Source organism: Gavia stellata, chromosome 4 (genome assembly GCF_030936135.1).
Source record: "Gavia stellata isolate bGavSte3 chromosome 4, bGavSte3.hap2, whole genome shotgun sequence".
NCBI classification, from domain to species: domain Eukaryota; kingdom Metazoa; phylum Chordata; class Aves; order Gaviiformes; family Gaviidae; genus Gavia; species Gavia stellata.
The window spans coordinates 7,961,083-7,974,222 of NC_082597.1; the positions used below are offsets into that span (position 1 = coordinate 7,961,083).

Here is a 13,140-nt window from a genome sequence, read left to right on the forward strand (position 1 = left end):
ATCCTCAAAACTCCCTTTCCAGGTACTTGTTCTCTACCTCCTCCCATTCAGTCCTTCAGCTCTGAAGCAACATCTATCAGGCTTGAGAAAACTGGTGGTCATTATCCCAAAAGTGAGTTACTTGTGAAGCTAAACTGATCTTCTGGGTGTTGCTCTCCTCCTTTCCTCAGATATTTACTGTCCACACTATTGCAATTACAAATTTTGGTATTTTAAATTATCATCTACGGACAGAAACTGTTAATACTGCATAAAGATAAATGGAGTAATTTAAGAATCTCTGCAAATCTAGCAAATATGAATGCGATAGTTCCACTGGCTTCTTCAGCTGTAACTACAAGAACTTTTTAAATGTTAAAAGCAATCTGAAAAACAGGCTGAGAGCCTCAAATTAAAACAAAAAACAGGTTACTGACTCAGCAGGACTCTGCCTAGCTTGATCTCACCCTTCCTTTGTACACTGTCTATTCAGACTGAAAGTTCCTTGGGGCATGGATGGGATTTTATCTTTTCAATGGTCCATAAAGCATTTAGCCCATTGTTACAGGTACAGAGGGGAAAAAAAATAATGCTATCTTTAGCTTTGCAGCAGATTACTCAGATTCCCGCAACTTGGCTCCACCAATACCCTTTACCTATTTGTTAAAGGTAGACTTTTAAGTAGATGAGGTTCAAGACTACTTATAATTTAATAGCATCAGCACAACTCCGTACCTTTCAGTAAGACAAGCAGGTACCCCAGAAATGGGTATCTGTTTCCCAGAAACAGGGAGTCGCAGAAAATGAGGAGAGTTTTATCAATAAAAGACAAATACATAGTAAGAACATGCTTCCTCCAGTGCTTTCTCAGTTGTTTTAGACTAATAAGCTCCTCAGGACAAGGCCCATCCTCTCTCTTGATCAGAATCCAATATTCTAGTGCGCCTCTGGAAAAAACATCTGAAAGACTACAGTGGGAGACAGAGCTGGTGGCTTTCATTTCCTTCTTAACAAAGACTCTACATTGTAGTGAATTGCATGTGAAAACTTGGACAAATTGTATCAGTAAACACCTGTACATCTTTCCTGTTGCAATATAACACGTTCCTAATGAAAGCACACAGGCATGCAGTCTCCTGATGGAAAACCAAAGGGTCTATTTTCCCATTGAGGCATGGGGGATTTACATTATAATCCCCATTAGCATTGATAGAAATTACCCATGTAAATCTACCATAGGTACTGGAAATGGGAAAAAAGACCACCAATATTTCAAATCAAAGCAGGGTTCTACTGACTTCATACATATTCATGAGGGTTTTTTATTTTCTTTCTATCCTCCCTCTTCTGATAGGTTACTGTGTTGTAAGAAACATCTTGTAGAGTGTTCTCAGTCATTGTTCCAAGCACTATCTTTATCATTTTTAGAGGACAAAAGTAACCCTTTTCGACTTGTTATAAATCAATTTTTAATTTTAAAAGGAGGACAGACTTTTTATTTTTATGAAGGAGCCTTTAAAGAGCCATCTCCCTCTCTTTTGGAAGCTAGCCAGCAGGCAAATTTGATACCGGCTTGTATGATTGAGAGAAGGAGACGACACACATACATTAGTTGCTTCCCCTGTGTCAGCAGCAAGTAGCCCAGGACAGAGAGTGGTTCTTGCAACCGGATCTGCTGAGAGTGAATTCACCTAGTGTAGCATTGCTCCCACAAGTTTACATCTGAAAAGCGTGCAAGTGCAATCCATTGAAAACCATCTTGACATAACTGAAAAGCAATTCAGCTGCTGCATCACTGCCGGATTTGCTACACAACACAGGAAACGAAACTAAAATGTTTTAGACAGACTCTATGAATTTGTTTTCTCTAATAGGGCAGATACGCTACTCACTGGTTGTGGCCCCAAGAGGCTTCCTCTAAACACAGTGGGTCACAGATGTCTACCTAACATCCTGACTTGTGGAACCACTGCCTTAAACCTGGTCTGGAATAAATCACTTTGCTTTTCAAGTATGTTCCTACTCTTCCCTCTGTTGCAGCAATGCCTAGGCTCTCCCCATTCCTCCTTTTCTCTGTTTGTCTATTTTTGCCAATACCTTTTTCACAACTACTTTCAACACCAGCACCAATTCAACATCCATTCCAGCCTTTCCTTGAACCACATTTACCATGCGAGTAGATAACTATACTAGTTAGATGGACTTAGATCCCTATTACATTCAAATTTGAGTAATTCACACAGCCTACAACATATATTTTGGCTTCCTATAGAATATCTATCCAATGGACAGAAACAGTTTCTGGACTCAGACTGCCTGCTATAGAAGCCTGGACATCTCCCCAGTGATGACCCAGGACTGACAGCCCCAGGTAATAAGCTTATGTCCTAACTGAACGGTTTTGCTCAGATGAGTTTAAACACCATGGTAAGTACCAAGGAGTAGTAGGTCCTTTAATATTTGATTGCATTTCTACACCCAGCTTTTAAGGACTTTGTCCATCCTCTGAATAACACCTAAATTACTGAGTTAGATACTCAGGCTCCCCATGCAAGGGATGGAGAGAACCAGGCACATTGGAACAGCCAGCCAGAAGAGCTGTGTGCTGGGTGAGGAGCAGTTTCATAGCTTGCTTATAGCCCAGAAACGCATCAAAAGTTTTCCTTTCCTAGAGACCAGGCTTCGGAGCCAAAGCAGCAAAACCGTTCAGCAGGATCACAACAGCCCACTGGAGGCAGACACCTAAAATCTTGCTCTCAAAGAGCTATGCATGTCATCTTTTCAAATGTGGCCAGAGAGGGCCCGCACCCATCTTTATGTAATAACCTAAAAGACTGCATTCCTTTCTGCAGCAGGACAGCTGCAGAGGGAGGGGTGGAAAGTGCCTCCTGGTGCACTTCCCCAAGAGCTGGGAGCTTGGACATTCCTCCTGACCAGCCCAGAGGTCGCTCAACCCAACCCTTCTACTGTCTCACAGACTGTTCTAACCTGTAGGAGATCATAAATCAGCCAAACCATTCTTCCTTATACAAAAAATTAAAACGCTGACATCTTCTTGCATATGGGGCCAAATCCTGTCAACACGTTTTAGCTCACATGCTGACTCAGGCCCCTGAGGGGATAGAGGTGCTGCTCCACCTACTTTCTGGATCTGGGAACTAGGCACCTAAGCTATGCAGGCTTGGGCACTTCTGTGCATGCAGAGAACTGTCCCTGCCGGTGCCCAGGGACTCTCAGGGCAAAGAGGGAGATGTGTGATGAATTTCAGGTCCTTCCACATTTAGAAGGTTGTTATGGTGGGATTTCAAAAGCACAGTTTTAGACTTGGATGCTAAATCCCATCAAGTGTTTTTCCCTCTCCCCTGGATCTGCACCTTTGAAAAAACAACAACTTTTTTTTTTTATTATAAAATAAATAAAACTAGCATGACTTCCTGCATCATCTTTCTCCAGGTCAACCGGTATCTCTGTGTGAACCATTGGCTCTACAGAGAAGCATTTAATCTGGTGAAACCTAGGGCTGTATGTTTTTTAGTGCAGTGACAGTACTTCCTAAAGGACAGTACTGAGTATAACAATAGTATTTTTCTTTTTAACTGTTACAAGCAATGAGAACTTGTATGACTTTAAAGAAGGATACACATCAGATGCACCTATTGGGAAGTATGAATACCTTCAGAATCAACTGGAAATTGATAATGATTTGAGATGCAATATCACAATTTTTTATTTTCCAGAATTTAGAACCGAGGCACTCCTTTAATATAACCCCCCTCTAAATTTAGTGTTGAATATCAGGAGAAAAGCTTCCTGAATTGAATTTAGATTGTTAAAGAAGACCTTCAGCAATCTGGCAGTAAAACCTCCATTCTCTGGGACTTAAAACACCAAGAGAAAAGCATTTTAAGGGCACTCTGCTATCTACTTTAGGGCAGAATTCTTCACCAGTACAAGATGGACCATGTTCTAGTACATGTTGTTCATAGGTAGACTCCATCATCTCTTTTCTCCAGTGGTCCCATTGGAATAAAAGCCTAAGGCTGTGATGGGAATTTGTACCTGAAGTTCAGCAGCCAGTTATAAGGCTGATGCCATCCCTTTATGAAAGTCAGTAGAATCCTGCTCTGCAAGTGGTGTCACAACAGTGTTACATTACTCATTGCAAAGAGGAGTGGTAGAGGTTGACATTTAATTAGCTATGAATTTAATAACAATGGCAAAAGCTGTTTTAATAAGTACTGTATAGAAATTAAACCTGTAACAGCATTGAGTAATTCTGTCCTATCACCGAATCCATTCTAAAAGCTAAGACAGATGGTAGCAGAATGCACCATGCCCACTTTCGCACCTTTTCAAAGTGATAACTATGTGCTCATTTTGTAGACTCTGAACTATAACTGATTTCAGTGCAGCAGTACAATAAATCATCACAACAAAGGCAGAAATTTGGTACAGTACAAGGAGAGAGAAAAAAAAAAGGTATTGTTCTCAGTATCTAATGCAGATCATACCATTGGATGCCACGGTTCGCGTTTGATTTTGGAACGTTTTGGATCGAGTTCCGTATTGCCCCGAAAAATGGCTAGCTTGGGGTGATAATTCATTCCATGCACCGCTCTGTGAAGGATGAAGGCTCGCCTGGGACTCTGCAGGGGGATTCAGGCGCTGGGCCCAGGCTAAGTCTAAGTCTTGGGGCTCCTCCTTCAGTTTTTCTCCTTCTTTGCCAACTCGTTGATAGATTCTTCCAGTGCTGTCATTCAGTAATCTTCTCATCCCTGTAATTTGTTTTTTAATTTCCCGGCTTTCATCTCCTAATGAAAATAGAGCCACAGTTATCACTGTAAATTAGCAAAAACGGTAATGGGTAGAGATTAATGATTTTAGATGCCAATAAGAGTTGAAGTACAAAAATAAATAAATAAAGACAAGAAAGAAAAGAGATGGTTGAGCGGTTGTTGGCATGTACCAGGCTACGCTTTAACACAGCGATGGTTGACATCTCATGGTTGAAAGACGTGCTGAACTTGGCTTTCTTGATACTATTTCTAAAGCTTTGATAGGTAAGATTATTTTTCTCCAGAAAGAAATAATAATAGCTAAAGCAGTTTCAAATAAACTATCCTTTTAAGAGACTGATCCTATTCAGGCATTGACATCAGTGGGTATTTTCCGTGAGTAAAGCCTAAAGGATCAGACCCTTTATCTATCAGTTTGCTATATGCTGAAGGATAGATCCTACCAAGAAAAAATAAAACACACAAAGCACCACACCACACACATGCAGAGCAACACTGCATCTATTGATTTTAATGAACAGGATCAGTTCCTTAGTCCACAGAATTTAATAATACTGGATTATACAGGAATAAATTAAAAAGCAGCTAGTACGTGTATAACCATACATAGCCTAACTGCTGGATGTCTTAAAAATGTAGATTATGAAAACAAAATGAAAATATATACAAGAAAAATGTGACTGTTCCAAATAAATTCAAGGCATTTAAATAATAACAATTACGTACTTTAATACTCCTGGCACCATTTAAGTATTAATTTTATGTATGAAACTGCTGATTGCACAATGAATATATGTGTTTTGGGCAGATAGTAGCTATTTTGCTCGTTAAAGAATACATTACATTTCACTAGTAATAAGGAAGTGTTCATAGCCCCTTCTGAAATAAGAAGCTTCTATTTTTTTACTGGTAATAGAAAAATCAAACATCCCAAGCAAATGAGATAACGAAGATCAAGAAATTGATGAATCAACCTTCTTTTATAGTATACTTAATACAGTAATACTTGGTATCCTCTATTCAATTTACATTTGCGCTTCCTGAAATAAACCTATTTTTGGCAAAGCGATAGTGCAAAGGAAACTTCAGAAGAAAAAAACAACCCTCCAAAAACCAAGATGCAACGTGCATTGTCTCTAGTTCAACAAGGTATTTGAAAGTGTGCTAATGCCAGGCACATGAACAATTTTATCAACTCAGCAGCACTATTCAGTTGCCTAAACCTAGGCGCACGCTTAGATAGCTGGCTAAACCAGACAGTTAAGAGAGCAGCAACCCCCTCCCCAACACAGGACGAGCTCAACGTGGCTGGGACACGCTGCAAGCCCGGCGTACCCAGGGACGCACAGTACCCAAAAGAGGCAGTTTTTGCTCCAGGAGGCGAATAAGCAGAAGGGGAGACAAGCTGTACGATCTGCTCCAGCCTCTGCTGAATCAGAGCATCTCCCGCTTGACCTGGCGCACCGGTTCCCTGGGCCGGCGCCAGCTGGCTCCAGCCCACCCCGATCCAGCGAGGAGAGTGGGCGGTTTGCAAGAAAGCTTCGAGTCCAAACTTAGAAAAATATTTGCCAACCCTGTACAGTGATACTCTAGCACCGTTTCCACTCCAGCTAAAGAGGCGAGAAAAACCCTCTGCAAGGAAGTTCTCTATTATATTTATTTTGTTGGTTTGCCTGCAGATCTGTGCATGCAGGCGTGATTTAATTAACAAATCACAGCACCAATTCCTTTAAAATAACACTTTTTGGCCCCAACCCAACCAGGGGTTGACTGTTTGCAGTTCCCAACCTCGAGAGGCTGCAGAGTACCACTGGACTCCAATTATCGAGATACTCAGACCTGTACACTGAAGACTGCCTTTCTCCTGTACATGGCTGGATCTGCCCACCATATCCAAGGTCCAAATGCTCCCACGACACCGGAGCATGAAGCAATCCCTTACTGTCGTACCATTTAGCAGTACACCAGGCTCTCAGAGTCTTTTGTTGGCAATTTGGATTTGTATTCAATAGCAAATTGTATCTGAATATTAAAAAAAAAGTTTCCCACCCACCTCCTCCTGTCAGGTGTAGTGACTGCATGCTTGTCGGGTGACACATTGTTGGAAAGATTAGATTTCCCTTACCCAATTACATAAAATATTAATGTTAATTGAGCTTATTCAGCCTTGATTCTGGTCCCTTGCTCTTCATATCGAAGCCTTCCTATACAGTGACATGAGCATACTTACCTCCAAAAAACCCTACATTTACATTACAACAAAACCCTGAACTTGCATCCTACCTAAGCATATCTTTGTGTTTAGGTAGCTCCCTACTTAAAACAGAGAGATCCCCCCTTTGTGAACTTGTTTAGGGGGGTTTTTTTTGTTGTTGTTGTTTTTAGGGATTTTTCTGTTTGCGTTTTTTGGTGGTGGTGGTTTTTTGTTTGGTTGGTTTTAGGGGTTTTTGTTTTGTTTTGTTTTTTACATACTACTTCTGTTTTGTAAGGAAGGGCATTAAAAACATACAGGCTATAAGCTTGACTTAGTCTTCAGTGCAAGTTTACATCACCCCTCTCTCAGTTACGACTTTTTACAGTTTTTAATTTGTAACTGGCCAGCGACAGCAGCATCATTCCTGAGACGAGCTGAGAGTAGCTGACGCTACACCATCTGAGTCTGCAGGCAGGCGCAAGACCAGTAACAGATTTAACTTCTTGCTCCCTGGTTATCTCACTTGGCTATTAGCTCTAGAGCCCCACGATAACATTTTGTTATCAGCTATTCCACTGCTGATGATTTTCACAGGTAATAACCATGTAATTTAAAAATAAAAAAAAAAAGGAAGATGGGGCACAGAGGAAACAAAATAGCTCAAGCCACTATGTCCTATGGAAGAGCCAGCCTTCCTTTTAAAATGCTGAATGGGACCATCAAGCACCAAAAAAAAATAGTTTATTACATCAAAATCTGCATTACCTATATGTGAAAAGCCTGCTGAGATAGATGTTGAGGCATGGGAGGAGTGGTGCATATTTCAGCCTCTCCCTGTACCCCTGTACATGTACATGGTCCTCACCACTCTCGAGGAGAGGGGGATGCCTCCGATCGGCAGGCTACAGGTTTTGCCATTTAGATTCCCCATGTAATCCCTTTGGTTTTATCTGAAGCCAATGAAGACACTTGCAAAACACTAAAATACTTACCAAATCCTACTCAAAATAGATAAGCATGGCAAATTACAGCCCTATTTAGGAACTTATTATGTAAAGGTGATAATAGTCATAACAAAAACATATTAACAATTTTTTTAAAAATTACTATTATAGTTGTTTCTAGGATGGCCCCTTATATACAACCTATTTTTTCCACGTGGCCTGACTGTAATCTTATAAAACAAAAAAAAAGCAAAACAAGGCCCTTTCATAAATGCTACATTAAATAGTCATAAAAAGGAATTTCCCTAAAATTCATTTCAATCTCTTTCCTTACTGAAAGTGTGCACAGCATAAAAACTTCCTGCTCTGAAAGATGTAAAAATGTTAAAAATTACAAATGCACAAATGTAAACCAGAACTGTCCTAGGATGAAGTAGCATCCACATGCTAAGTGTGCACCTGTCTGAAGCACCAGACCTGTAAACAACTCCAGTTAACAAAATATTATTGACAATTCATTAATTCCATTCTTTGCCCCTACATGCCTGACCATCTTTTCACTATTATGCTTATTAAACTTAATATAAATATAGCACACTGCCTACAAACAAGTTATTATACTTTTCCCAAATAATTTGTCAAATATCATCATAGTGCTAAAAAGAATTATATAATTATATGCAACCATACCCATACGTTAAAATATTAATTTTATTCCAGTATCAGAGAAGTGGTAACCACATCTGTAATTAATGTATGTGTTTTAAAGTGTATAAACAAGTGAATAGAGTTAAGGTTGGACAATCGTCTGTATTTGACGTTTTCTTCCTTTGACTTATATAAACAAATAACCATAATGTTCTCTTGGCCCAATATTTTGCAATTAATTTCTTTATTTTTAACATTTATGTTTCTCATATGTTTTGGGAAATATTAATGAGTAATTGACTTTTTTAATACAGTTTGATCTTCTATGAATTAGTGTCTAATATTACGTTGTGTTGCGTTTTGGCAGATGAAACTCCTACAGAAACTCTTCTTTTCTTGGCTATACAAACAGAGCCTTTTCCTCCATCAGGCTGCTTGCTGAAGGTACTTTCTATCTCACGGATTTCCACTTTTGTGTCAAACCAGGCTGAAATTGGCGGATGAGTTCAAAAGCTATTGAGAGGGTAGGAACAGCAGCGTCAGACAGCCAGACAAGCACACGTGAGCTGACAACATTAGCCTGGTTTGTAAGGAAACAAGGCTTCAGAGGTGAGAAAAAGTGGAAGTCGATGCATATGGCTTGAAAGCGCAATAAAAAATAATAAATAATTGCAACGGGTTATATAATTGAACATATTAAACGCCAGTTTATTAGACACCACTTGAATGCTGCCCTTCCTGGAAGGGGGCCAGCAAAACTCGGCTGCCGTATGTATTTGAGGATTTTGTAAGGGCTAATTCAGAGCAGCTCAAGGAATCGGGAGGCACGTGCATGCAGGGCACACATCTCTGCTGCACAGCCAGGCTGAACTCACCAAAACACCTTTTTGAATGTTACATGGTATTCAAGTATTTCCTTCAAAGACAGTTATCCTAGAAGGGAGCTAGGCATCCCTTCTCAGTAAAAACTACACCCACATCAAACTGTAACTTTCAAAACTCAAGATATTTTTGCCACTGTCATCTTGTACTGCAAGTGGTCCTGAGATAGAAAATTGTGAAGGTCAGCATGGGGAAAATAGAGGAGCCATGTGCATGGTTCTTTATCCGATCAAAGGTTTCCTAAATCACATGGGAAGTTGTTGTGACTGCTCTGTGGATAATTTGAATCGGGCATCTGTGTAGCTAAATCGATGGAGTAAGCACGCATTTCTCAAATAAGTGATCCCCAGTCTTTGCTGGCATATAAGAACGTATATTGAACAAGTAACACAGGCAACAACACGCTTTGCAAATTAAAAACCTAAACCCCAAGTCAGCAGGGAGAGCAGTGGTCACGAACAATGTCAGAGAGTCACACAAACAACATGAGTTATGAGCCGGGCACTTTGACTACCTTAAGGTAACATATAGGGACATTTAAGCTGTCTTAGTTGAGGCATCTTAGCAGTGATCTAAAATGTCATTTAAAAGCACTTACCTATCTTCATGTCACCACACAAAGCACTAAGATTATACCTGCAAGAAAACTGGATCACCCTCAAATTAGACCCCCTACTCCCAAACCAAGCATGGAAGTATATGGGTGGATTGACACCCCTGCCTACGATGTGACACAGAAAGTTAGTAAGCATCACAAACACTAGTGTAAGAAAAGCAATTTACAGAATGAAACCCAGGATCAGACCCTGGGACCACTCAGGATTTGGGGGGTTATTTCTCTAGAAGCTGGATCAGCCTAGGTGGCCTGGCCACCCCCACCACCACAAAATAACTCTTTTGAAGAGCTTGGTGAAACAGTTTCAAAACACCCAACAGGAGCAGATACAGAAGCATAAGTTACACACTTTCACGCCACACTGCAACAGCTAAATCTCTCAGGAAAGGACAAGTGAGCAACTGTTCAATAAATGTATGTATTAATGGGGTCATATACTTTAAAAAAGAAAAGAAAAGAAAAAAAGATATGCAACAACTTCCCCCAGTTCCTGGAAATATCCCAGGTCAAGATCATGCTTCAGCCCCAAAGGGAAATGCTTTACAAAGTTGAATCATCGGAGAACACAGATATATAAAATAAACTTTTATGCAGTCTTAATTACAGAAGCTACTAATGCAACAATCAGACTTGAGATATAATTCTATTAAAAGTAACTTCACAGACTTGTGTTAAGTCAACTTTTTCTGCAAAGGATATTATTTCTGGGACAGAATAAATTCTTGAAATTAGTGAGTAACTTATGCATCGCTCCTCTGCTCCAAGAACACATTATTTATTTTTACCATGACATACCGAAGTTATTAATCTGCTGCCTTCCATTTCAACAATGCGAAATGCTGTAAAATGCACAGACACCTGCATTACAGTACATTTCAGTTCCACTTTATATCAGTCATAAACATCTCTGGTTTGGACATCTCTTCAAAACAAATGCTCCAAGCACACTGTGTGTAGCATTCCATTTTATGAAACTATAAAAGTTCTTCACTGTTAATTACACAGACAAATGTCTCATCACACATTTGGTTACCAGGATAATATAATTAGTTTTCTACATTAACCTTTCAAACATAGAGCCTGAATTTCAAGTTGAAAGCATTGTAAAAACACTCAGTCTGGAGGTATATTATGTTTCCGCTTTTTTGTGATGATAATAAAATATTAAGACTGAAAAAAACAATGTGGTGTATGCAAAAGATTTTTTTTATATAGACAAGCTAGGTTTAACCAGCACTGTCCACAAGACATGGGTGTACAGTCCCCTCATGGGCTTGTATTTCCAAGTCTGGGCTAGCAGCCCTGTGACAGAAGGTTTATGCTGATAACTGGTAAAAGCTGAAGTCAGGTCTGTCTGAAATCTTGTCCATATTCAAGGTTTAAGCACTTCGGGCTGCCTCCTCCTTTTCGGGTTGAGCAGTCTCTCCTGGTATCAGATAACTAAGCCCTTCACTTCAAAACAAAAGACATGCCAGTCCTCATCTGCAAAATACAGTACCAATATTCTGCCCTCCCCCCCCCAAATTTTATAAAGGCTGTGTTTAGTATGCCCTTTGTCTAGAAAGACGTGACTTCTTGTTTATCATCTTATCAGAATAAAGGACCAGAGGAGAGGACAAGCCACCACATCTCCCATTCCAACACTGCATCACATGAGCAAACTTCCCAAGCTTACCAAGCTCCGTTCAAAAAGCAGCTGGACTTTACAACATTGCAACCGTCAGAGGTCACATCCCGTACCATGTTCCTCTAATTGCGCTGAAGCTTCCTCCAATTTTCAGCCTACATTTACACAAAGTCATGTTTTGCCCATCTGTGCTGGTGCAAAAAAGACCATCTAGGTTCAACAGGTCTTTCCTGACATTTGATCCTCAATTTATCTGCATGTTAAATAAACTGGATTATTCTGATTTAGTCATTTACCCTAGAAGCTCCTTCTCGACAGTGCATCTCTTCAGGTTGAGTTCATCGTTCTCAACTGTGCAACCAAAACATGCGCACATCCTATTCAACTCGTTCGTATTAACATTTCACCTTTTCTAAAGGTAATAGTTTCTATGATGTATCTTAGCATCCATTCACATACTAAAGGCTGCATCACACTGAGGTTTCAACAGCTGATCCCATGGATCAGTTAAAACACCTAAACTAGAGAACAAACTTGACTCTAAACCAAGAAGTTGGGATGAACATTCTTCTGGGATGAATTTTGGCATAAAATAATGATATCAGGTGAAGCAGTGATTATACCCTAAAGCTCCTTATTAGTGGACAGGACACCAAGCTGGGGAAAGTGTTGTGATCCCACCATCCATGAAGCACAATATTACTCCATGCAATGTGAATTTTTTTAAAGAAAAGCTGGAATGCCAAACACCACTCATCCCACATCCCTGCCGAAAGCTGGGAGCCCAGATTTCAAGTGCTCTCTGCTGAGTTCAGTCCCTGCCACTGCTTTCCCTACATCTCAGATCAGTGCCTTTGTCACTAGGAATCTGGATAGAAGTGGACACCAAAGTAACCTACTGAAGATAAAGTGGAGAAAGTTAAGTGAGCTCTGAGTAACTTACTGAACTGAACCCAACTCACAAGGAAAAAAAAGAAGCATAGTCTACAAATCTTGCACGGTTATACATCATTCAGTCTTGTCAAAACCAAAATACTTTGAGGAAATCTGATTGGACGCTCAGGACATCACCAAGAAACAGCACCTTCTTCTATTCATAGCAACTGAAGGTGGGCTCCCAGGACTGCAACTCCGTGCTTCAGTACCTGGTAAGGAAGATCCTTGATACGACTCACAGTCTTAAAGGTTAAATTCTGACTGGTTCTCGAAATAGGTGAACTTTAGGCACTTAAATACCAGAGCACATTCAGTCACAGTGAAAAGCTGGGCATACTCAAAAAACTTCCCAAAACAAACCCAAAGACAACACAGCCAAACCAAAACCAAAATCAATTGGGCGGACTCATGGCACAGATGTTAAAGCATAGACCCCCGCACATTCCTAGAAGCATACTGGCTTAAGCAGCTAGATGCCTAACTCGTGCCAAAGCTTTATCATGATTTAGGGTTGGAAA

The 13,140-nt window shown here is 40.2% G+C and overlaps 1 protein-coding gene across 1 annotated transcript in view; it reads right to left on the reverse strand.

Annotated features, from left to right (window-relative positions):
* Positions 1–13,140, reverse strand: part of BEND7 (BEN domain containing 7) — a 46,012-nt gene that overhangs the window by 27,431 nt on the left and 5,441 nt on the right. Inside the window, exon 3 of the mRNA XM_059816663.1 lies at positions 4,491–4,790. Within this exon, the coding sequence (XP_059672646.1) occupies positions 4,491–4,790 (300 nt within the window). The remainder of the gene's footprint in view (positions 1–4,490; positions 4,791–13,140) is intronic.